The following is a 25,772-nucleotide window of genomic DNA, read 5'->3' on the forward strand; positions in this document are numbered from 1 at the left end:
TTGTGGCTAAAAGGAAATTACAATGTGTTGTTAAGTCAAAGCGTGGTCTGTGGAGCTGAACCAAAAAACCTTTAAATGGACTAAAATTCCCCTTCTGATAAAAGGGAAAACTACACAGCAGAGAGACAGGATATCTTTAATTTAAATAGTGGGTTTAGGTATATTAATTTGAGTTCAAAGCATCTTTCAAAGGGTATGATGCCCACATTTTTAATTTTACCTAATACTGAGCATCTGGTGTGGACTGGTTTGTGGTACTAAGAGCAAAAGGAAATACATTACTCATAGATGAAAGGAGTGAGGGAGAATCACTGTCCTGACTAAAAATAGCCTTTTTTCCTCCAGTTAATATCAGCTGGAGGTTTTATTAAATAGTAATTGTCTAGAAAAAGACAATAATTGAGTATGACTGTTTCCTTTCAGGGGCCAGGCCCAGGTGGTGAAAGTTAAGTATTGTCCTTCAGATAAGGTCCTGAAAGCAGTTTTCCTGAATGTCCACTTAGCCCTTCTGCAAAATGTCCTTTCTGGGTGCTGAGCTGCAGACAGACAAAATCCAGGCCTTTTTGCAGGGCAGCAACAGTTTTCAGGGATGTAGCACCAGAGGATTTTATGGCTGCTTTGCAAATACAAAGCTGGCTCACCTCTTTGGCTGGAACTCTAACCCAGAGGCGCAGAGATCACAAGAGACAAATGTCTTAAATTAAGAAATGGAGTTGACATCTATAAAAGTCAGAGCACATCTAGTAGGCAACATGTGTAATAAGACTATAACATTATATCTAATAGGGAGATTGGAAAGCTGTCTGAAAAAAATGCAGCTTCCGTTCAGATCTGCACATTTGAAAACAAAATACACCAGATTAATGAGGTTTTTTTGTCTCCTGCCTTCACCCCCCTTCGCCTACATTTACTGATCTGAATCCCTATGTTCTTATCCTAAAAATCAGTCCAGTTTTTTTCAGTACAAGGTTAGTGACAATCCTGGTAACAACTTTGCCTATCTTTATTGGAGTCCATAGTGAAAAAATGTCTATTTCTGTGAGGTTAACAATATCCTCTTCTTTATTTCTATACGGTTGTTTTCTTTGAATGACAGTTTTATACATCATAATGTTAACACCATTTGTCTGGGGCTTTACGTATCATGAATATCTAAAGATTATTTAATTAACATTTGCAAGTATTCAGTGAGTCAGAGAACCATGAGATAGATCCAGACAGGAAGTGCTTTTTCTGCCCTCCAGAAGTTTTCAAATTGCTACTTATTCTGAGTTGAATGGACTCAAAACTTTGGGGGAGTTTTCATGGAGGAGAAGTGGAGGACGAGAGAGCGTGAGAGCCACAGCAGTTTGCTGCAAAATGGCCAAAAGTTCCAGAGTGCTCCCTGGGGAAGGGGAAAGCTGTCATTTCAGCCCTTTGTCCTGCATGGTTAAGCTTTGGAACTTTGGCCTTACGCCTCCACATGCTGAATTAGGAGTGTAATGGCTGAGCCAGAGTCAGGCCCGCTCTGCTGGGTGGTCTGCAGACAAACACTCAGAGAGAAGGTCACTGTGGCCTTCTAGTCAGAGTAGCTCCTGAAAGCTTTGCTGGCTGTAGCTTGGACCACCTTTTCTTTTGCATTCCACATAAGTGGTCTCACTGTGAGGTGAGGCTGAGCTCTTATCCAGACAGAAACACCACTTACCCAGAAAGTAGCACATATGTTCTACTGGGAAACCTGGGTTCTGGCCATTCAGCATTTCCCAGGAGAAGCTGACCCCTTGGGTCAGTAAGGGTAGTTGCTTCAAAGACTGCATAAATTGATACCATATTCAGTTTGAGAATTCAGACATCTTGATTCTATGGTTTAAACCACTGGACCACACTTTTTCTGAAATAGGTAGGAATATTTGCATTTTTGTATAGGGAAACCGAGGCACAGAAAGCGTCTGAGGTTTGCCAGAAGCCACATACTAGGTCTGTGGAAGAGCTAAGAACAGAACCCAGGTTTCCTGATACCAGCACAAATGATTCAGTCACAGTACACTGTGAGAGCAGGACAGGAAGGAGCAAAGAGATAAAAAATTAATTTCTTCTGGAAGTGAAAATTCTTGTTTCAGGTAGTGTTTTCCATTATACCCAAATCATTTCTACATCCCTGTAACCTAATTTTTCTTTACCATTTGTGTTTAACAGTGAATATTGCTTTGACACCTACCCCTGGAAACTCCTGGCCTTCTGCTAACCTCAGATTGATGGGCTAAAATGAGAGACTGCCCATTGAGAATATAATCCTGGTCTGCAGGGGGCACAGAGATTTCTTCAGCTCTGGGAATCAGCCAGTGGTTTGCAGTTCCCAGGCTGAAGCTCCACATTTAGGTGCAGCACGCCACACTGGAAGTTGACATGAACCTTAAAGAGTGGGACAGGGGCCTTTAGCTAATGAGAAGAGTTATGACTTTGCTTGTGGAAGTTTTAAATATGTAGAAAATATGTATGAAATTTTAAAGGATATGTTACCCACAAGTTCAGGAAGGAAGATATTTTCAGGTCTTCCTTCATTTAAAATATATTGCAAACCCAATATAATTCCATTCATATTTATCAATGTGTTTTAACAGAAAAAAAAATGGGGTCAATAAGTCCTCTGAAAAGAGGCTAAAATGAAGGAAGATAGAGTTCATCACTTCCATATATTGAGCCTGTGACTTCCAAAATCAAAGGCTTGGTAATCCTAATGGATTGACTTCCAAATTTCCTTGGATTTATATTGCTGGACTAGTCTCTCTCCAGGGCTTAGCTGGATCCCTGCAGATAGATTTTTAGGTTTATATGGTGTAATTCCACTTAGTCCAGCTGTAAACTTGTGATGGCTGAATTAATACATTAGAAGGGAAAAAAAAAAGAAAAAGAAAAGAGTATACCTACAAACCCCCTGGTTTGTATATCAAATCCTGGTGGGGGGAAAAACTGGACATTTCAATTAGTTGGTTGTGTGGCCTGATTGAAGAACAGCCCCATGGCTAACAAAGCTTTGTCTGTAGTATCAGCTTGCTCCTCATCCACCAGGACAAATAGAGTGGTTGGTCATTAACGGGCTAGCCATCGGGTAGGGGTTTTGTTCTTAAATGGGGGCTTTGTCTTATCCCTGCTGTTTAAGCCCTCTCCAAGCACTCCTCACCTGTCATATCTGTCATACATTTAATTCATCACGCTCTCTGGTCAAAAGCTACACTGATAGTATCAAAAGAAGAGGAGGGGGCTTCTTATAACTTTAGCGATCAAAGGAGATTACAAAGCAAATAAGATTTTAATGAAGACGGCAGGTTTGGAAAGGAGAATTTACTGCACTGAGAATCACTAACACATATATGTTCATTTTATCTGCATAGTATTTGAGACTGGAATCCCAAGCTATTACAGAAGGAAGGATGGATACATGTATTGGTTCATGGTTTTAATTAAAAACACAGTGGGAGGAGATCTGGGGAGGAAAAAGGAGCTCTTTTATTTCACTTTAAAGGTCATATTTTTATTCTGTAAATATGATAAGCAGACTGTGTTTAAACACAAGTTTGTTTTAAGGGTGACACATTTATCAACCAATTTGCCATGGAACTGACATTGTCAGGCCAATGTTCTCAGTAATTTGACCCAGCTTTCAAATTATCAATCACAATACTGAAATACACTTGGTCCCACTGTATCAATGAAAAAGGTAAAGAAGGCAGGCGTTTTCCAGTCATAGTCACAGAAATCCACATGTCCCTGGGATCATACATGATGAGGGCCAGAGCTGCAGAAATGCACCTTTTGTGTCAGTGGGTGTTTCGCAGGAAAAAGAGCTCTGTGCCGGTGGTGTGGGGAAAACTGCCTGCCTTACCTTACAGGGAAGCCTTCCCTTACTGAGAAGCACATGCTGCCCTGTGGCACTTTGTCATGGAATGCAAGTCTGAAACATCTCAATTCACAGAATATTCTGAATTGGAAGGGACCCACAAGGATCATCTGTTCAGTGAATGGCCTATATAGGGATCAAACCCATATCTGTGGCATTGTCAGCACCATGCTCTAACCAACTGAGCTACTCTCAGTGGCTCATTCACTCATTCAACTTTTATTAGACTTGCAGTCTTTCCACAGAGGAATTTTCCCATTTGGAACTGTCAGTCCAGAGTACATGGTCTGTTTTCCGATAAGATGGAAACAACTGATGGGGAATTATCTGTTGCAGTTCCTAATGGTACTAGTGCACAGTACTCAAATTCTACATGGCCAGTCATCCTGGAGATTCAGTTAGCAGCAAAGACACTCCCCTGGAAACATAAAGGTTTTGGAGCAAATCATCTCAGCCAGTGTGGATCTATGAATGGCAGGTGCTGCTTGACTAACCTGGTCTCCTTATAACCAGATGACTCGCTTAGGGGATGAGGGAAAGGCTGTGGATGTTGTCTACCTGAACTTCAGTAAAGCCTTTGATACTGTCTCCCACAGCAATCTCCTGGCTGTTTATGGCTTGGACAGGGGTACTCCTCACTGGGTAAAAATAATGGGGTGACATCCAGCTAGTCACCAGTGGTGTTCCCCAGGGCTCATTACTGGGGCCAGATTTGTTTAATATCTTTATCAAGTACTTCAGTCAGTTTACAGATGACACCAAGTTGGGCAGGAGAGCTGATCTGCTGGAGGATAGGAAGGCTCTACAGGGAGATCTGGACAGGATAGACTGGATCAATGGGCCAAGGCAAGTTGTTTGAGGTCAAAAAGATCAAATGTTCGATCCTGCAGTTGGTCCACTAGAACCTCATGTAGCACTACAGGCTGGGGGAAGAGTGTCTGGGAAGCTGCCCACCAGAAAAGGACCTGAGGCTGCCAGTTGACAGTGGCTGAACATGAGCTAGAGCTAGGCTGTGCCCAGGTGGCCAAGAAACCCAGTGGCATCCTGGCTTGGATCAGCAGCAGTGTGGTCAGCAGAACCTAGCCAGTGACCAGGACCCTGTACTAAGCACTGGGGAGCTTGTACCTCAAACATTGTGTCCAGCTCTGGGCCCCTCACTACAAGAAAGACATTGAGGTGCCAGCATGAGTCCAGAGAAAGGCAGCAAATCTGGTGAAGGATCTGGAGCAAAAGTCTTATGAGGAGCACTTGAGGGAGCTGGAATGGTTTAGCCAGGAGAAAAGGAGGCTCAGTGAGGACTTTGTTGTTCTCTATGACAAGAGGAAACAGCCTGGCATAAAGGGCAGTTCTGATTGGATACATTAGGAAAAAATCTTCACTGAAAGGGTCATCAAACAATGAAATAGGGTGCCCAGAGAAGTGGTGGAGCAGCCATCCTAAGAGGACTGTGGCACTTAGAAACAGTGCTTAGCAGTGGACTTGGCAGTGCTGGACTCAGGGTTGGAATGATCTTTAAGGTCTGTATGATCTTAAGGGTCTTTTGTAACAGAAACCATTTTATAAATTTATAAAGCAGTGCTTTGGGCACAGGCTGTGCAGTGTACAGACCCAAACCTGCCCTGTTAGTAGCAGAACCAGGCAGCTGGTTACTTTGCAGTTTTTCTTTGTGATGAAAAGAAAGCCTTTGCAATTGCTGAAACCTTTGATAAAAGAAGGGGTAGTTTGTATTATTAGCACGGATGTTAACATCTTTACATCAAAGACAGGGGGGAAGTGGCTGCCTAGCTTTCTTTAAATTGAATTAAAAACGTGGGGTCCAGGAAGGAGCTCACAAAACTTTGTCTGAACTTGTCAGCCTTTACAGGTTTAGGTGGAAAACTCCAGTTCTCACTTTCCGCTGAGTAATACTGAGAGCTCATTATTTGTGTGGTTTTCAACCTGGCTATGAATTATGAATGATTTACTTAAGAAGTGATAAACTATCGGTCTGCCCTTAAGCTAAGAGGAGGTCCCTACAGTTGAGGTGTTTTAGGTTCAGCAAGGAGATGGATCTCAGCACCCTTCTGATGTTGGAGTTAATATATTGTATTAATATCTGAGGGCTAGTATCCATCCCTGAAGTTGCTTTTCTGCAGCCTACAGGATCTCCCGATATGCAAGGCCCAATGAACTAGTTTTACTGAAAGTGAGGTGAAAATTCACATGTGATCTGTCATCTGGTGGCATGAATTAGCTGAAGTCAGACCCATATTGTTTTGCAAGTGAAGATGGGATAAAGATACAGCCAGTACTGTAGTTCAGAAAGTACTTCAGTCTTGCTTTGAGTCTTGCTTTGAGTAAGCATGTCAGCATGTAACTTCTACACTGATGTGCTGTAATTGATAGCAATGAAAACTGTGAGTGAATAGGGTCTGTATTAATGTGATACTGTGATGAGATGATGAGACAAGTACAGCAGAGGCAGCTGCAGCAGAGCTGGTCCAGTGCTCACACCAGCTCGGTGAATGGGTGTTAATGGCACTGGGAGTCATTCTGCCCTGTAAACAGGGTTGGCACATGTACCAGACACAAACATTTGCATTTACTGTTGGTTTAAGGACCTCTATGCTTTTATTAATCTGGAAACTGTGGGTTTTTTTCCTTTTCTTTTTCTATTTTTTTCCTTGTCTTAAGTTGGGAGAGGCTAACTTAAAACATAGCCTTTCTTTTCACGAATCAGAAATTCTGAGAAGGTGCTCAAGTTGCTTCATGTACAGACCAACCACCTCTACTAACATGTTCTGGTTATAGATCTTAATAGGTTTTTGCAAGACCAAAGTACTTAGGTAAAGAACAGCGTATAAAAGTCAAATGACAGAACAATTAATGGGTTATTGTTACAAAACTAACCTTTCAAATGAGTTCCTAAAATGCTCTGCTGTTGGAATTTCAGTTATGGAATTTACTTTTAAGCCACTTTCTCCAAGTTTAAATCTGGCTACAGAAAACTTCAGAAACTTGTTGTTGTTAGGAAAAGAGAGAAAGAAAAATAGCATGCTCTTTTTTTCTGTGTTAAAGCAAATGCTTTTAAAATGTATCACCCTGTACCTGATGGGAGTTAAAAAAAAAAAAAAAAAGAAAACCTTCAGAAAACTGGGCATTGGTTTTCTTCGACAGCACAAAAGCCACCATGCCAACATTTGGAACTGCAACACATCAGCCGCTCTTATAGCTCGTACTTTATTCTCTGCATCAAAGCTCTGGTGGGGGGGAGTAAAAACAGAGAGTGAGAGAGCGAAAGAGTCAAGCTCTTCAGAGCCTCTAATGACGCGTGCCAAACACGTGGAAGGTAAATCCCCTAATTCAGTCTATTCTTTCAGCATTCCCTGGCCGGCAGCCAAGCTAAATATTTCTGCTGGATAAAAAATGCACCCTCCTATGCAGCACTTTCTTAACAGGATGGCTCTCCAGCTTTAGCGGAGGGGGCTTCTCTGGGGGAAAGCCAACATGTGTGTTCTCTTATCTATTTATTTATTTTATTAAAAAGGGGCTTTATGGGCTGTGATTGGATTAACTTAGTGAACCCTGGAGGAAGAGGAAAAACAAATTGGGAAGCTGGTTTAGCACCCCCACCTTTTTGTCATCTTCTTTTGGGATTTCCTGGCTGGCTGCCACCTTGAGCCTGTTGAATGTTCTTTAGATCAATCAATTAAAAAGGCTTTAATATTTGGGTGATTGGAACGCAACATATGGGCTGCTGGTGCGGATGTCATGTGGTGCGTGGAGTTAATTGAAATGATTAATAGAGGTGTTAGTTTCTTCAAGACTAATTGAAGAAAGAATATAATTGGAAGCATAGACTAACCATTATTGTTGACTTTTTATTAACATATTGCGTCCCTTAAACACTTGTACATGTTTATAAACATGCAGATGGACTTTGTTTAGATGTCTTCAATGTGGTGATTTGCAAAATCACATCAACTCTGCAAAAGTCAAATGTATTTTTATGTAAATTAATCAGAAAAAATATTTACCTGTGCCTTGCCTGTTTTTAGTAACCAGTATGTACACTGAATTTCTGGTACCTGTTTGTCTTTATTTCCTTGCCAGACTTAAACCAGTTGATTCATCCTCATCATTATCTGTGGAGTCAGAGCATCCATCCACAGAAACTGATCAGGAGCCTCTGAGGGTCTGTTAGTGCCCTCTTCTCTCTGCACACTGAGTTGTGATAGCACAGTGCAAATGTGCCAGGTATTTCAGGGAACAGCATCACCATTGTATTGCCTCACACCTTGTCAGCTTGACATATTTCAAATAAAGGACTGTCAGCAGCCTGGATTTGACAGTCAGAAAGAAATGTCAAACTAGAGAAGTTCAGAAGATTTAATTGACATCAGCTCTTTCAGCCTCTCCAACTTCTTTAAGAATAATAACTTTTTTTTTCAGGAGTAGTAGCCTGGGAATTTTTATTAAAATTTCTAAGCTATTGTGAAATACAAAATGAAAGCAATGAACTGGCTGCAGAGGACATCTGGCAGCAAGGAGAGGGTATGAAGGATGTGTCTCTGAAAGTCATCCTGCTGCACAGGCCGGCTCTCAGGGTAGAAATGGGGAAACAGAAAACATGACAATCTCTGGTCTGTAGTCGGTAAGCACGGGCTGGCTGCCCGAGCACTGCGCGAGGAGGAGCAGCATCGCGTCCTGTTGCTGCCGGGCTGTGGTTACAAGTGCCGTAGCAAACTTTCAGATGGGGATTTCTTAAAACTGAAGACAATGGCTTAAATGACTTATGAATCTGCTAGAGGGCAAGTGTTCACTTGTGGAAAAAGAAAATCAGGCAAGATGGCAATGAAGTGTTGATCTAAGAGGTAAGTCAGTTCTGATTTAGGATAGATAAACTACATTTAGAAATGCATTTTTTTCACACCAGCTTTCTTTTTGCCTGCTTCTTGTAATAGGGGAAATGCTTGTGCATAATTTTAATGTTCTGGAAAAGAACTGTCTTCCTGGAAGGGACATACACATTTTCTCTATTTGTTTTCCTTTGCACATGTGGTGCAGCTTATGCATTTGTGTATCTTTTTCAGTAGTCAGAAAGTTTATTCTGCAGCCCCGAATAAATGAGCAGAGAAATGATAGATAAGTTTAGAGGCGGTTTGTTGTTGGCTTAGAAGAAAAGAGAATAGGATGGTTTTAATATTTTAGAGTCTTCCCACACAGATTTCCAGTGATGCTTTGAAGGCAACTGTGTGTCTGCAAAGACTTTGAGCCTCCCCGGAAGATGTGGCCTGTCTTGCGTACAGATCTGAGCAAAGCGTTTGTAGAAAGGAAGTGGCTGTCCTGTACTGGGGGCTGAGAGGAAGGGAAGACATTAGGTCTGATTGCAAGCTTCCCTTACTCCCCATTGCCCGATTTGTGTGCACCTATTGCTAATAGTTTTAAATTAGAGGGATATGCTGAGACAGACTGGTGCAAATTTATTCTTTCAAAAAGATTTTCTGTTATTATTATTATTATTATTTAGTGATGAGATTAGTCATTTAAGGATCTGGTTTTATTACAGCTAGCTACTGCAATTACATAGTCACTTGTTTAATTTCTCATCTTAACAGTGATGAAAATTAGGAGTTTCAGCATTCCATTGTCTGCATTTCCCATTAAGATTTAGTATAAGAAAAGGAGAAAATTGTATAAACTTACTGGAATAGGAGCATCCTCTCTGTCTCTATCAAACCTTGCCATGTTGTATGAGTAATAAAATTCTAGTGCACTGGCCTGGGTCACTGAAAGAGGAACAGCAGACCAAGGAAAAAGGATTTAAATTTATGCATGTGCTTTGTATGTGGCTGGTGTCTGATGGAAATATTCTCATTCTCATACAAAGGAGTTTTCAATAACATGCCCTTAAAATAAATCTCAGGGAACTCTATCTAGTACCCTGCTAGCATCATTTACTGCCAAGACAGACAGACAATTTGCATTAGGAGATCTCACTTCAAGGTTCTCCTAAATCTACCAAACTCTTAACGTGTGCCCCAGGTGTTTCCTGCATTTTATTTTCCTATGGATGCATTTTCCTCCAAAATCTGTTCTGTCATTTCCAGGAATTTGGCTATGATAAAAATTGTATTGCTCAAACATTAGGAGTGTGATGACTTTGCTGTTGAAAAGTAATCTCCACCATGACAGCCCCCATTTTTGGAGCAAAGTTTGAGTGACAGGTTCAGTGGCCCGGGGAAGGGCAGCATATGTGGCAGGAGAGGGTGGTGACTGTCATTGTCTGGGATGCTCAAATGCCATCCCCTGTGTCAGGAGCACTTCCCAGTTCTTGGATCTTCACATGTGTTTCATTTGCATTGGGTCTCTGTCAGAGCAAGACCAGAACACACGCTGGTAATGTTCCCACCTCTATCTCTGACTCCCACACGTAGGAGAATTGCTTTTGAGCTAGAAGTCAACCTAGAGCATTGGCAGAGCAGCCCTCCCAGGAGCTGCAGAAGGGCATCATGGCTCCCTTCAATGGGCAAACACTCTTGGGTCTAGAATGAGAGCAGAGGAGTGTGTGTTCAGCACATGCTCACTGCAAACCAACCTGAGGCCAGAGAGTGATCAGAAGGAACTGTTTTTAAAAGCCTATGGAGAAGAGCTGAACCTGGAGGGGATTATGAAGGAGGAGAGACTATGCCTGGAGATCAGCAGTGTCAGGGAAGAGGGAAACTGAGAGTAAGGTTAGTACAAGACTAGGGGATTTATCTTTATGGGTTATTGTAGACGAAGACAAGCAAGCTCGGTGTTAAAAGCGGGCAGGATGTAAGCCAGCTCTGATCCAAAAGCTGCCTGGCTGCATTAGCACAGTGCTAAGCCCAAGCTAATATATCCGGCTTCTCACCAGGACTTATTAGCTCGGGCTAAGTGCCATACTAACATAGTCACAGGAGTTCCAGTTGGCCTGATACCATGTCTGCTCAATGTGTGAACTGAGCTTAGGGCTAGATGCCTGCACAGAAGCACCAGGAGATGCCTGCAGACTTGACTGCACCACACTGAGGAGGAGGCTGTGGAGGCCAGGCCTGCTGGTCAGCAGGGCAGTAGGGGCACATGGGGATGGAGAGCATGTCGTGTTTGCCTAAAGTGGGACAGGAAAGAAGTGCAGTGCAGATGAGGAACCAGGAGGGACTGAAACTGGCTTGATGAGAAGACTTGGCGCACAGGAGCCTGGGTGTGGGAGTGGTAGATGTGAGTGACTGGAACGGGAAACTACAAGAAGGGTCAGGAGGAACAAGCTCAGGACTTGCTGGGCAAGGAAACCAATCAGAAGTCTGAGTTGAGCACTGGGAGAGGAAGAACAAACTCCACACCACACCTGGCATGAAATCAAGATGCCTGAAAGCAGTCATTCTTTTACTGCCAGCCTATCACCTGATGAAACCCATCAACAGAAGTGTCCTAGCCCTTACAATGCTTGTGCTGACCTTGCCATAAACAACCATATGGTTGCTCTGAGCCAGGTCTGCCAGTGTCCCTGCAGAAGTCTGCCTGTGGCAGATCAGAATACCTCAGCTTTGTTCTTGATCTATGTAGACATCAGAGTAGTGCCAGATAATGAGATCTCTGCTTTTTCTATTTGCAGTTTCAAAATTCAGCATAAAAACTATAGAAAAACCTTACTAAAATTGCAAATTCATGTTCTTCAGAGTTTAAGGTTTGCCTAACTCCAATTTGATCCTCTTATGCATTATGATCCAGTCTTTAATTACTCACTTAATTACTGTTAGCTGGCTACATGCCTCATTTAGGCATAAGACAAGCTTGCTAGGGGAGATGAAGTGGGGTGGTGTAATAAAATGTTATCTTTAAGACACCTCTTCCCGCCATCTCATTTGCTGCTGCATAAGGAAATAAGATGGCCATGGCAGGAAGTGCTGCTCTCAGAGCAGGTGAGCTCTGCTCTGGAACTATGTATTATTCCGACCTGTGATTTGGAATAAGATTCAGGCCAATTCACCTCAGCAAAGCCTTTTGCGGGTGGGCAATAATTTTGACATCTTTCCTGAGTGCCTGATGTGAAGCCCTGCAAAACACAGAGCCATCACAGATGCCAGCAAGAAAAATGCTTTGAACATAAAAAATAATGCACTGTGCTCAGTAAATCGGCTGCTCTGCATCCCAAAAGTAATGTATGCTTTTGATGTTAATGTCATTGTGTCTCTGTACCCCTTCTGCAGAGCGAGAATAGCAATAATACCTTCATCAACATATGGGGGAGGTATTGTGAAAATCAGATTAGTCATTATTTGATGTTTGTGAAGCGTTCAAGTGCTGCTATTCTGATGAGGAAAGTGGAAAAATACAAGACAAAATTAGTTGTCTTCATTTGAACAGGCTGTGGTTAAAGAGAGGCACTGGGCCTTTATAGGAGAAAGGAGAGAGAAAAAAAATCTGGAAAAATATCTCTTCTAGTCAGCACTCTTCTTTCTTAACACCGAATGAGGTGAAGAAAAAGATGATGCTTCCTATGTCAAGACTGCAGAACTGAGTTTCTGTACAAAATCTTAGATCTTCTGGCATCTCCTACCAATTGAAAGAATGCCTGAGTTTGCACCATAATAGGTCTCCCATTTACTGACATTTTGGAGTGTTTGTCTCACTGCAAAGCTTGGGGTTTTTTATGTGAGTCTGTTGTCTTGCAAATCTGATGGTTGGCTGTAGGTTTTTACAGAACTTTGACTCAGCTTCAGGGAAGGAGGAATGAAGAAGCAGAAGAGTGAACTTCTGAAACCCTCCTTTCCTTGGGTTTGAGCAATCTGTGCTGTTATGAAACCTTTTGAAATCTCATTTGCTGCTGTCTTTCTGACCCCCCAAATTATTCTTGTGTAAATGTTAACACCCAGCAGAGATGAAATCATTGACTTGGGAAAACACAACTAGCTTATCAGAAACTGCACGATCCCAACAATATACTAGCAACACCAGCCTTCTTTTTTCCTTCTTTGTCTTGTTTTAAAAAATTGTTTGTGGTTAGTTGGCAGATGGTATTGTGAATCAGACTGTACGTAACTGAGGGAACAGAATGATTTTTTCAGTTCGCATGAACCCAAATCCCTGTCACATATAAAACCGGTTTTATTTTCATGTCTTCTGTGTGCTTATGATTTTAATATGTTTACTCATTTAATGTTGATAGTTTTAATTACAAACTCACAAAGTGTATAAGCAGAACAAGAACTAGATATGTTTTCCAACTGAATTTAGGCTGTAAATTTTCTCTGTGTGTTGTACCCATAGCTCACTGAAATCAAAGAACATCAAAGTTTCTCCACTGACCACCTGAAATCAGTTAGTCCTCAACTGGGTCTTTTTATGATTCTGACACTAAAGTTATGTGATTTGCTTGCTGAAGGAAGGTGACTTAAAAGTGGACAGAGAAACCATCAGAAAAATGTTGAGGCTTTGGTCTCCTGTACCATGCCATTAGACACCAGGCACAGCAAAAGGAACAACTGCAATCCATTTATTCATGGACAACTGTAAAGCCAGAAGATGCATTAAATTTGATTTTACACCTTGAATGTTTAGGATCACAGAGTAACTCCATAAATAAAAATCTTTCTAAGGATTTTGCTGTGCAAAGGAGAAGGGAGCTGCCCTCTAGCAAACTAGGGGAAAAAAAAAATCAAAATAGTCCTGTTGGTTCAAAAGCATCAATTTTGAGTTCTGCTGTTCAGATGTGAGTTTTGGTGTTTTATGTTTTAAATTAAAGGCGTGGCTGAATGTTCATTATCCCTATGATAAAAGCAGTAGAAATAGGTGCAAAATGACCCTTGTGCAATGCTGTAATTTACCTTTATTTTAAACTGGTTAACACATCTTAATACATTATGACAATCAGAATTATCAGGCCACCAGGCGGAGGGGAGTTTGTTTTGTTAATTGTTCTTGTTAAGCCTAATTACAGAACGGGGTGGAGTGGATGCGAGGGGAGGGAGGAATCTGCTAGCAAGAGGAAATTCTAAAATCCTCGGAGCAGTTCCAGGCAGTGTGTGTTGGGGAGCAAGAGTGCGGGTGTGGTGTGGAGTGCGTGAGCATGCGTGTGTGTGTGTAAGAGTGTGAGAGTGAATGACAGACTTTCCATATGGACTAAAACCCTGAGATGCATAAGCTGGAGGTGGGGAACCTGTGCTGTGTGGACACATAAAGGTACAGCTGAACAAAGAACTGTGCTGTAGTTTTCTTTATGAACAAACTTTTTTTTTTTTTTTGAGGGGAATGATGGGGGGGAGATGCAGATTACTTACTTTGCTGTTAATCTTTGAGGTTTGCGTTAGATTGAGTGTAAAAATGTTTTGCTGATATGCTGCACTGTTCTTTAACATTACAGGTTGCCACGTAGCTGTAGGTTGGTATCCTAAAGCCCTTTGAAATGTTTTCCTTCATCCCAGTGATTGTAGCAAGATGTGCCGTGCACAGACTGTGTTATTTGTTTATACTTTACAATGGAAAGCATACATCCAAAGAGCCCTTCTGCCCTGCATTATTCCAGTTTGTTTATGTGCCCCACATTACGCTGTTGGCAAATTACTGTGCCTGACCTGCATTGTCAGCCCCCTCCATTGCCTCGGGAGCCTCCGGCACAGAAGTTTCTGATAAGGCAGTTTTGAACAAGCCAGACACCAAGTGAATGATTCTATAACAAATCTGTGCTCTTCTCCGGGGTATGTTACCTGACTTGTTTGCTGCCAAGGTGGTTTTATTGGTTTGGCTACTGGGTGGAGGGAGGGGACTAGAACAGCACACGAGTCACGCTTTTGTTTTGCTTAATTATAATGTACACTTTTATTAAAACCTTTTAGTGCTGTGAATTAAATGTCACTGCAATCCTGCACAAGAAGTAAAATGCTACTGCTGTTGTAGCTGACAGCTGAGTGGTTAGATGGCCAGCATGAATCTGAGGCTCAGAAGCCTTTTCTTTGCTGGCTAGAGATACTACTGGGTAAATGTGTTTACTTTTTCCTTAGTATTTATACTAGTTAATGTGTTGCACTAGATAAATCTACTTCCTGAATCCATCTTTCAGCTTGCACTCTTCCCTCCAAATTGACAAATGGTTTGAGTTTGACACCATTTTATCAGTTGAGCCCCTGCTGGGTGCTGCATGCCTCCTTGTTCCTGCTTTATCGTGAAAAGTGAATTATCTGCAATATATTTTGCTACCATCTAACTAGCAGTTGGCAGGTTTTTCTATATGAACTGATTTAGATTTCAGCAAGGGGAGGCTGTTGTCTTTCTCTGCAAAGCCGTGTTGTTGCTCTCCAGGAAAACAAAAGATCCCAGAGCTTTCTGCACTGCAATCTGCTGCTGTCCCACTTTCAAGGAGGTGTTTTGTTTGTTGCAGCAGCTTCCTATCTTAAAATGATAAATTGAGCGGACATGTGTGCTTTTTTAAACCACTGTCTCCAGGGCTTTGTGTTCACTTAGGATAAAATACATTATTTTGGGGTAGGCTCTGGTGTGATTTAAACTTGATTTAGAGATTACAGAGCAAAAGGGAAAGCATCAACATCTTCAGCAGTGGTAGTTTGATGAGGAATAGCTGTCAGAAGAAGAACTCTACTGACTTAACCTCAAGTGGGTTGCAAATGCATTAGGGACTCATTAATATTAATAGTAGAATAGACATTTCCTGCTTTCGTTTGACATCTTCCAAGCTCCTTTTTTTTTTTTTTTTTTTTTTTAAGAGCAACTTGAAGTGCAGTTTTAACACTTATTCAAGTTACTACAAGGATGATAAGCTAAAGTTAAACAGAAGGAGACCTCTGAGTGCGTGGGGTTGGTCTCTAGGAGTTCTGGAATTTGGTGCTGCGCTTTAGAGAAAGATTGTGGTAAACTCTCGAGTGAGACTTTCAGGGCAGTTTGTAAAATGGGTCCGTTAGGTATGACTGCAACCAGAATAAACTGTTGTCACAAGAAGTTGTTCTATGAGGGTGACAGGAAGGTCACTTTCAATACCCCCGTATAAAGGATAATAACTGTCGATTTCTAAGTGGGCACAGTAGTGGTTAGTTCATAAGTTCAGGGGTGAAAAAAAGAACCCTAAACCCTTCTCGAGTCTCCAAATACTCTGTGAGGTTGGCTGAACAGTTTGGTTTGAAAAATTAATAGATACAAAGTAATTTTTACTTGCTTTCAATCTTCTAAGTCCTATGATGCATTTTCATGCTTCTGCTCTGTTGCCAGCAGGCTTCCAAGATTTATTCAATGAAAAACAAAAAGAAATTTCACAAAACCACCAAATATCCTTGAGACATAAAATAAGCCCAAGAATTTCATTAGGACCAGGAGGGAACATGTAATTGCAATGATCATTTTTCAGCATCCTGCATATCAGAATTTCACCCACTGAGCCCTTTAAGTAAGAGAACTTGTGGTAGTGGATTAAGGAGGGGCTTGCTTTTTATAGAAAACACAGCTAAGAGTCCCAGTTCATAAAATACCAAAATAAAACAGGTAAGCCCCCACAAAGCACTTAGTCTGGCAAGTGTAGTGATGCAGCAGCTACAAATGCAGAAGTGCACATGGGTTTGGCAGCTCTTACTGATAGGGCAATTTGAATTCTCAGTGTGCGTCTGCTCTACTTGTTGAGCCTAATGAAAAGTACAGTTTAATCACTGGTGTGCCAAATTGACCATGATTAGCTGTTATTGCAGATTAGTGCATTGTCTGGGGCTCCAGAATTATTGATCCGGGTGCTGTGCTCTGGTGTTTTCTATGCCCTCTATCGTAACCTCTTCTTAATGCTTAGGGCAGAGAAGCAGGAAAGGAGAGTAGGAGGGAAGAAGTCCAGATGGGAAGAAAACAGGTCCTGAAAAGACCACATAGGAACTAGGTCAGGTACTCTGGAGATTAAAGAAGCATGCTTCATCCCTGGACGCAGGAGGCAGGGACAAGTAGCATACAATTACGAGGAATTAGAACGGCAACAAGTAGTGCAGATTTATCAGCTTTAATTGTCTATTGTCAGGACAGAGCCCTTCTTGTAGATCAGGCGCTGCCAATGCTTTAATACCTCTAATGGACTCTCTATTGTGGGATTATCTCTCCTAAGGACAATGTATTTCTTAAAACTAGTTGTTTTGGGAGAGGGAGAAAAAAAATAAAAAGAAGAAAAAAAGAGAAGAAGTGGCTGCAGCTCTCAGTTGTTTTGGGTGTTTTTCCCCTCTCTGGTTTGTCACATTTGCAGGAAGTAGCTGAGAACCCAGTGTTGCTCTTCTGTCAGCAGCGCTATTCCTTCAGGGGAACTGATAGATACCTATTGAACATTAACCCCCTTTGCTCCACCTTCCCCAGCGAGCTCCTCCAGAAACAATAGCTGGTTGATAAAGAGCAGATAAGCAAGGACACCCGGCTTAAGAATCTCTCTGCTATCTTTATTTTAAAAGCTTTCCTGGGTTTTGCAAAGTAAACATTACAACATTTAAAGAAGGATAAGGTGTCAACTATTTAATGAGAAGTTGTGTTTAATAGCAGAGGAATTCTTCCCTCCCCCAGCCAACACATAGGTATGAAAAGACTGTTATTTCACCACCCTGGGGTAGGAGAGGTGGAGAAATGACAACTGTACTCTTAGAAGCTTAAAAAGTTGGTATTACAGACCAAGCCTTCCAGATTCCCTAATCATCTCTAAACATACAGTCACTATTTTGAATCTTCTAGTGCTCAATGCATGGTAGTCACACTGCTGGATGTGTGATAATCTGTGGGTAAATATTTTCATTTCCACCACATGCACTTTGTCATGGTGTGTAGCTGTTGTTTTGGTTAATCTGTTTTGAAATGCGCTCTGTGGCCAGCTCTTTGTCAGAAAAGTGGCGTAGTTCCACCCATGGATCTTGCCCTCCTTCTGCTGTGTTCATCAGCTCCGGGAGATTGGGCAGCCTGGAGAGTGTCTGACATGAAAACTGAAACTGAAGTTTCACCATTGTTCGTATCACTGTGTCAGGTTGAGGAGACAATACCCTAAAAAGTGTCATGACTGCCAACTTGGGAAGAGACATGAAAGTTGAAATAATACAGTTTTCTGAGGTGACTTCATTATTTCAGCTTGTTGTGAGCTTGATATTGGGCTGAGTTCTGAAGTATTCACAAGAGGAGTCTTCTGATACATGCATACCATTTCATCTCTCCTCCACGACAATCGGGAAGTCAGCCTATTTTAAATGAAAATTTTCCAAAGCACACTCTTATCAGTCCTCTTGTCACCAGTAACGTTGGAAAGTAGATAAAGTAGTTGGAACAGGTTGGCCACTTGTCATTCATTTTTCCTCAGATTCAGTTACAATAGACAGAATATTCAAAACTTCAAGGCTGGGATGTGAAAGGTAGAATTTGTACTCAGATTTTCTTGTCCAGTATAAACTTGTGTTGGTAGAAACATGCAAAGACAGTAAAAGTGTTCTTTTATGGGCTCTTGATTATCATACCTACTTTTCCCAAGACCATCATTGCTCAGAAGTGTGATGGGAAGGCTGATGGTAACCTAGAAGGGAACATCTGTGGTCCACCCTCTCACAAAGCCTTCTTGCCCTCCTGATAGCAGACCTGGACAGCTTCAGCTCCTTCTTCTCAGACTCAAGCCCTCAACAAGAGGAAAAGGCTGAAGCTTAATTCTTGCCTCTGTGTGCTGTGAGAATGTTTTTATTCCATTGGAGGAGAATTGTTTTGGCTTATTCGTACGTCATCTGAGCAGTATTTTAATAAGGCCTAGTGGGAAACAAAAAGGAATATGGTATTTTATTTTGACTCTTTTTTTTTTCTTTTTAAGGAAAATTTCTTGAGAGGATAAAACAACAGAAACCAAAAGTGATGTTAAGGCTTGCACTAGGCAGTAGCTGAGAGTGCAGCCAAAATATCTCCTCTTGGTATTGCACAGCCCAGACAAAAATAAAAATAAACGTTTGGCATTTGGAAGTGCTACGAGGCAATGACCAGGGTGCTCTGTAATTAAAGGCAGTCCCTGAAAGCTGCATGTGTTAATTCAAAAGCCTCCTGGCTATAGCACACACCACCCCAAATGCCCTTGCAAAAAGCTTCTTGTAGATTCAAGTGCAATTTTAATTTCTCTCCTTGTAGGCAATACCAGTTGAAGTTGTCTAGGGCATACAAAGCCTCTGAGATCATATCTGAAGCCCATAGGCAGGTTTTGCAAAGGTCAGGCCAGTCTGAAGAGAACACAGCTTCTCTTTCACAATAAAGTATAACTTTTCCTGTTGCATAGCCACTAAAGTGTGCTAGGTCTCTTCTCTTTCCCTTGAATCTGACAGCAACCATGTTTTCAAAAATGTGGCCCCAAAACATGAGTGCATATCAGAACTTGAAAACAAGTTCTTCTTAAGAGTTTGATTTCTCAGTTGGCTTTTAAAAGATGTGCAGTCGTGCAACTACATTGTATACCTTCTCCAGTAATGACCACAACTGGTCCCCAAATGTTTACCAGCACAAGGATGCCTACATGCAGGAAGTGGGAAATGGGGGTGGGTCTGGTAGTTTCTCTTGATGTGGTCAATCTGCCACTGACCTTGTTTGGGGAAGGGGAGGATGTGAAAATGAGACTCTCCTTTAATCTCTTGTGTGCATTTTATCTCCCCTCCAAATTTTAAAGAAATTTCATCTATTAGAGTCACCTCCTTTCCCTCCTTCTTCCCCTTACAATTACAGCAGGCACAGGGAGAACAGCAGCAGTGGCAGCTGAGGCTGAGTTGCACAGGCTTGTTGTTGAGCTGAAGTGGTGATAGCATCAAAGGAAATGGATGGGGATTTCTGAGATCAGAGCTGTTAGGGCCATTCATGATTTGTTGCCAGGCTGAAAGCTGCTGCAGAGAGAGCTGCCTGAGAAATGCTGATTAATACAGTAATTGAGGTTTTCTATGAGCGAGAAGGAAAAAATTAAAATATTACTAAAACTGTTCTTTTTGAAATGAGCAACATTTTGAGATTGCACATTCCAGACAATAGCAGCTACTGGTGCAAACGATTTCTGTAAAAGAGCAGAAAACTTCTGGTTGAACACGGCGTCTTTTTATGTTTCTCTCTTAAGGAGGAAGGTCAGAAGGTCAATCTATATATTTCTTTAATGGCAGAGTTTCCTCTGTGATTCTTACTTTAGTACACATTCTTAACAATTTGTTTCTGTCTCTTTTTCTTGATAAACTTAGTTTTATTCCAGATCAGGCACTGCTAGATTGGATATGCACATCAGCAAAACCCCTTCTCCTGCACTAAGGTAGTTCTGGGCTCAGCTTCACTGAGACACCTGGAGCTAATTTCAGGATAGCCTCAGAGCGTGCCACAGAGTTATTTGATGTCCATAGGCTTCACAGGCTGCACTTACCTCCCCAGGCTCCAGGGATAGAGCAGCACTGACCTGGGATATTGGCATCCTCCTGATGAATATTTCACTTCATCTGATCTAATCTAATCTTTTCTTCCTCTTGTTTTCCAGCCCAAAAGCATTCTCAGTTCCTTGAAAAGCAGATTTGCTTTTTTCCCCTACTCTCCTTCACATTAAGAAGATCAGTCCCTGAAGGAAACACATCAACCCTTTCTTCTTGTTCCCCCCACCCCCCCCCGCCCCCCCTCCTTTTTTTGTTTTTCTTGCAAGCTAACAGGGAAGTGAAAAGCTCTGAAACAGCTGCCTCTCGGAGTGAGACTATTTTTCGGTAAAATAATCACCTTCAGTATGACTACATTGTTTTTCTGTTCTATGCAGTGTGACTCAGCATCAGTTAATTAACCCAATCAAGTAGGCCGGATTTCTCTCCTTTAATGAATGGTTCTTCCTACTTCAGAGCCTTCCTAGACCTCATTTTGGATGTGCCTCGGTTTTACAGGGTATATCCAATTACATTTATATCCTTGAGCCCCAGTGCTCGGGCCACCTCTCCTGTGGAATTATGCTGTGGTGGCAGTTAAGCCAGGACACTCACTTGCGAGCAGTTGCCCTACTTAGGTCTGCTGCCACGAGCTCCGCCGCGTTAGGGCGCGCACACGGAAGGTCTTTACACAGATATGCTATTCTCAGCATCGCAGGCCCAAAATGGCAAGTAATCCTTGCCACACATCTTTTTATCAGTGAGAGGAGGAGCAGGTTCAGGGAAAAGGGTTTGTGTACGCCTTGAGAGACAGGCAGGCACCCGAATGCACAAACCTGCTTCCCGCCCCCCCCTGCTTCTCCCTTTCTCCTGTGAAGAAATACACCGAGATCATCCTAGAATATAAGTGCATGTATGTTTAGAAGAAGAATGTGAAACTAGCTGCCACATAAAGTGCCAGGCCGATGATGAGAAATATGCTTGCAGACGTGTGAGAAGAACAAAAAGTAGTAGAGTTGCCTCACGGTGAAGCAGCTAGCATTTGCACTGGGCTGTGGATGGCTATAAATGGAATTGTGCATCACCGTTCCTCTGAGCCCGAGGACGCCTTGCTGAAGAGACAGGACCACTGAAGGAAGTAAGGCATCTGGCTGTTTTGTAATGAGAAGCAGGAATGCTCTTAATAATAAACAAACAGGACATTGTATGCCATCATCACAGGATGTCCTTCCTTCAGCCAGCATGCTGACTTGGATCGGAGAAAAAAAAAATTGGGTGCCGGGATCTGCTGATTGCTCCACCGACCCTCCTTCCCTCAGCAGGCTCTGGATGGCCGCTCGCACATTGCCCGTGCTCTTAGCAGACCCGTTTCCTTACCGCGCTGCGAAAGGGGCATCGGGCTCGGAAACGCTCTGTGCCGTGTGCTGCTGCTGTGAGCTTCCCTGCTGTTACCAAGGGAAAGGGGGAAGGTTTTGTTTAAGGGAAGAAACAGAAATGTTTTCCCCAGTTCCTCTTACAGACACTGATTAGAGACTCTGGAAAGGGATAAAATCAAAACTCTAAAACTCCGAAATTTGTCATCTCAAGTAAAGTACTATAATTGTTGAGCTTTGGGAGCAAGCACTTTGAATCGAGTTTTAATCAGTAAACTAGTAAATTAATTTTAGATGGTATTTTTTATAAAGTTCTATCAAGTAAAATTGCGCAAGAACGAAAGCGGGCACGTATTAAACTCCGGAGTTTAAAAATAGCATGGAAAACAGATTTCTAGTAAAAGCTGCCTCAGGTGCGCTCTCCGCGAAACGCCGCGGTGTCCGCCCACCCGGCAGATCCACGCGGCGGGGCAGCGCCGCGGCTCTCCCAGCTGACGCACAGGGCCGAAAGGAAGGGGGGGGAAAAATAAAATAATAACAGTGATGTACAAACACCAACGCGGGTGGGCTGGGCGGGGCAGGGTCCGCAGGTAGGGCCCCACCTCCCGCGCTGTGAGCGGGGCCGGCCGAGGGAGGGAGGGGCCGGTGCTGAGCGCGGGCGGGCCGGGGCGAGCGGAGCGCGCGGCTGTGGCAGGCGGCCCCCCAGCGTTCCCCAGCGGCAAGAGCAGCAGCACCTGTGACAGCCGAGGGAGGGAGGGAGGAGCGGGAGGGGAGCGGCGGCTGGAGGTGTGAGTCAGTCTCCCGGGGACCCGGCCGCTGGAAGGAAGGAGAAATGTTTACTCTGTAGAAATGAGCCAGGTTTGCCGCCGCCGGTGGGCTTCGGTGTGGAAACGCGCGCGGACTCTGCCCCGGTAAGGAGCGCGATGCCGTCCCCTCTTTCACCCCCGTCTCCACCTCTGCGGCTCTTGCTTCTCGCCCGTCCCGGCGCCCGCGGGACGGAGCAAAAGTTTCCTCGTCGCCTCTCCCGGACCGGGAGCGCTCCTCTGATCGGCATTAACCCTTTCGCTCCGCCGCGCAGCTGTCACAGCCCCGGCCCGAGTTTAGCTGTTCATCCCCTCTTCCCCTTCAACGCCGAGGGTCCGGCACCGTCGCACTGCTCGCCTCGACCGCGGTCAGGACGGGGCACGGGGCTGGTCCGGAGGCGGCCGCGGCCGCGGGGAGGCTGTGTATTGCCGTGACCCCCGCCTCAGCCTCGTCGGGCGGCCCGGCTGTGCCTCCCGGGAGGGCCGGTCCCGGGGGGCGCCGCGGGTCTCCCCCGAACACGCAGTCAGTCAGCCCTTAACCTCTTTCTCGGAAGATCGTGCGCTTTCAGTCTTCGTGTTTCGTTTTTCCCGGAGGAGGGGTGTGAATTTCATAGTAGCTGCGCATCCAAAAAGGAAAAATGAAGGGAATTTACACCGGATTGAGCGTTATTCTCAGCTACGGCGTAGGCACAGATTTTGGCTCCTCATGAACCTTATGGAAAGAGCCCGACCCTAATACATGTTCGAGGATAGGTTAGATAACATTGCTTCTGTCCTGAACAGACGGAGGGGCTGAAAGACGTGCAGAAACTATTCTGCTAGGCTCATAGCCACTGCTTTGGGATACTAATTCTAGGAGGTACCATCAAAATCAAAAGGGATAGAATAACTTCTTGAACAATTATTTTATTTATTTCCCCTGCTCATTTTCTGGTTTGACCCCCCCCCCCCCCCCCAGGAACATGTTGTAGTGCTTTGTGCAGGGCTGCTGCTGCTACAGTGATGCTGGCAGGATGTCGGCTTTCTCAGCCTTCCATGCCAAAGGATAAGGGGACGTCAGGAGGAGGCGGGGGGGCCAGGTTGTTTTGAAAGTTGTTTGTGTGTTGAAAGCCGGTGGGAAAGTTCAGGCTTCCCCATTTGGAAGAGGCAAGGCTGGGTTCCGCTCTTCCAACATGCGCTTTCCATTTTTAGCTTCATTCAGACGCAGACAGCAGTTCCTTTCCTCTTCCTCTCCTTGTTTGTGTGACACTTTTCTGAGGCAGCTTTTCCACAGGCGACTAAGTGGTCTCACGGCCATGACCCCACATTTTCTTCAGCACAGAATATTATTTTCTCTCTGAAGCGTTAAGGAAAGGGTCTGAAAAAGGTAAAGTGGTTGTCACAGCCTAGGGATTTTCTCCTTTTTGTTTTTGTTCCCTCATTACTACAGAGGCTGGCATTTTAAAGTGCTGCTTCAGTCAGAGCAGCTTCGTTTACACTGCTTTTTGGCTATTACTCAACTGTACCAACTATCCTGCATACGCTTTTAGTGTCACAGACTACTGTATTAGTCACACTGTATCAACGGAAACCACAACACTGAAGGACAATGAGGATTAAAGGCTGTTTTCTTTTTTTCCAGGCTGCTACGCAGTGTAGCTCGGACGCTGTGAGTTTCAAGAATCTGGTGAAAGGGAGAGAGTGGACAATGAAAATGGACATGGAGGATGCTGACATGACTCTGTGGACAGAGGCTGATTTTGAAGAGAAGTGCACATATATTGTAAATGATCATCCGCTGGATCCCAGTGCCGATGGAGGCACCCTAACTCAGGCAGAGGCTTCCTTGCCAAGGAACTTGACTTTCAAATACGCATCTAACTGCAAAGAGGTAAGCAGCAGTGCTCTGGGGAAGGTTGGAGTCAGACAAGCCAAATCACAGCGCTTTGGAAAGCGTGTGCTCACCCTGTCTTTGATTCTTCAGCATACATACACACACCCTACCAACAACAACAAATGCTGCCTGCTGGCCTTTAATATGCGACCCTAATAACTCTTTTAAGAAACTGTGTGCTGGTCATCTGTTGTGTAATATTTTCACTGAAAACTGTAGCCAACCTATCCCTGAAACTGGTTCTGTACCAATTCGCAAACAGTTAAATTTTCACACAATTTGAACAGCATCTGAATAAGCATATTTAAACTGTGGGGTAGTTCTTTGTGCCAATTTCTAGGCTGCTGTTTGCCAGGACCATTCATTGCCTCTGGCTCAGAGATTAAAGTGCCTCGGTTGTCCAATAAATAGCTTTAAAAAAGTAAAGGGAAAAAAAAAAAAAACAAATTCCTGGAAATGTGTTTAATTATTTCTTTTTGTTTTCCCTTTGGTTATGAAATTGCTTCATTCTTTTCATGAGCATGTTGTATTCCCAACTTCCTAAATTCTTGAAACTCTGGCATGTCAGTTAAGGAAGTAAATAGTAGAACTGTAGCAAGCTTGACAGAAGTGTGGTCGTAGCTTAAATTAACTTTTGTTTATCTGGGACAGTATCTTCACCGGTAGCTAGCCGTGCAAGTCTGTTCCATCTTTGTCCCTGGAGCGGGTACATTCTTTATTGTTGTTTCAGAAGGGCTGGAAAGAAACAAGCCTGGATGAGCAATTTGGTTTTGTGTTTACTCCTTCGTATAGAGTAGCTATTATAGCTAGGTGTGATGTTCAGTAGCGTAACAACCCAGGGGACAACCCTTCATTTCTCCCTGTGCTGAGACTTGTGGTATAGCAACTATTACCTGTGCTTCTGCTTGGGCTAAACATACTGACCACAGAGCTGAAAAGAAGAGGTACACTCATCCATGCCTATCAAATATTTGCTTCCAGAGCAGGTACTTGTTTAATCCTCTGTACAAAAATAGGGCCAGACCCCCAGCTGAAGGGTGTTGACACCATGGAATTTGGCTTGACAGCACCTAATAGAGTGCCAAGTACATTTGGTAAGAGGTTAAAGCTAAATTCTCCTTAAAATCACTCTTCTCTTGCCATCTGCCCTGCCCTGCCCTGCAGAACTTCAGCAGAGAAAGGTCATACTCCAGAAAAGAAGTGTGAAACCTGGTTTTGTGTTATTGCATTGCTAGATAGGTCTTAGTTTGGTGTGAAGAGGGAAATAAAACTGAGACTCTGCCATGGGATACAGGAGGATTTCTTGACTGAAGGATGAGCTTGCAGTGTGACAGCTCGGGTCGGTCCTTGGCTGCTGGCTGATTGGCTGCGGAGGCTGCTTGCTCTCTCTGCCCCTTTAGAGTCCTGCTGCTGTGGCTGGAGATATCCAGAGAGCTTTCAAAATTCCCAACACTGTGTTTGGAAACACCAAGGTGTAATTTCCTTATTCCCTGGCTC

At 43.4% G+C, this 25,772-nt stretch overlaps 1 protein-coding gene across 8 annotated transcripts in view; it reads left to right on the forward strand.

Annotated features, from left to right (window-relative positions):
* Window positions 1-25,772, forward strand: part of PRDM1 (PR/SET domain 1) — a 101,570-nt gene that overhangs the window by 54,476 nt on the left and 21,322 nt on the right. For 4 of the 8 annotated variants that reach the window (XM_085574947.1, XM_085574948.1, XM_085574946.1 and 1 more), the window contains one exon: window positions 24,024-24,272. In XM_085574947.1, coding sequence (XP_085431073.1) covers window positions 24,090-24,272 — 183 coding nt within the window. In that variant the 5' untranslated portion in view covers window positions 24,024-24,089. The other 4 variants (XM_085574950.1, XM_021553794.4, XM_085574949.1 and 1 more) reach the window with 4 other exon arrangements.

The sequence above is a fragment of the Lonchura striata genome, chromosome 3 (genome assembly GCF_050655825.1).
Source record: "Lonchura striata isolate lonStrDom1 chromosome 3, ASM5065582v1, whole genome shotgun sequence".
Lineage (NCBI taxonomy): Eukaryota > Metazoa > Chordata > Aves > Passeriformes > Estrildidae > Lonchura > Lonchura striata.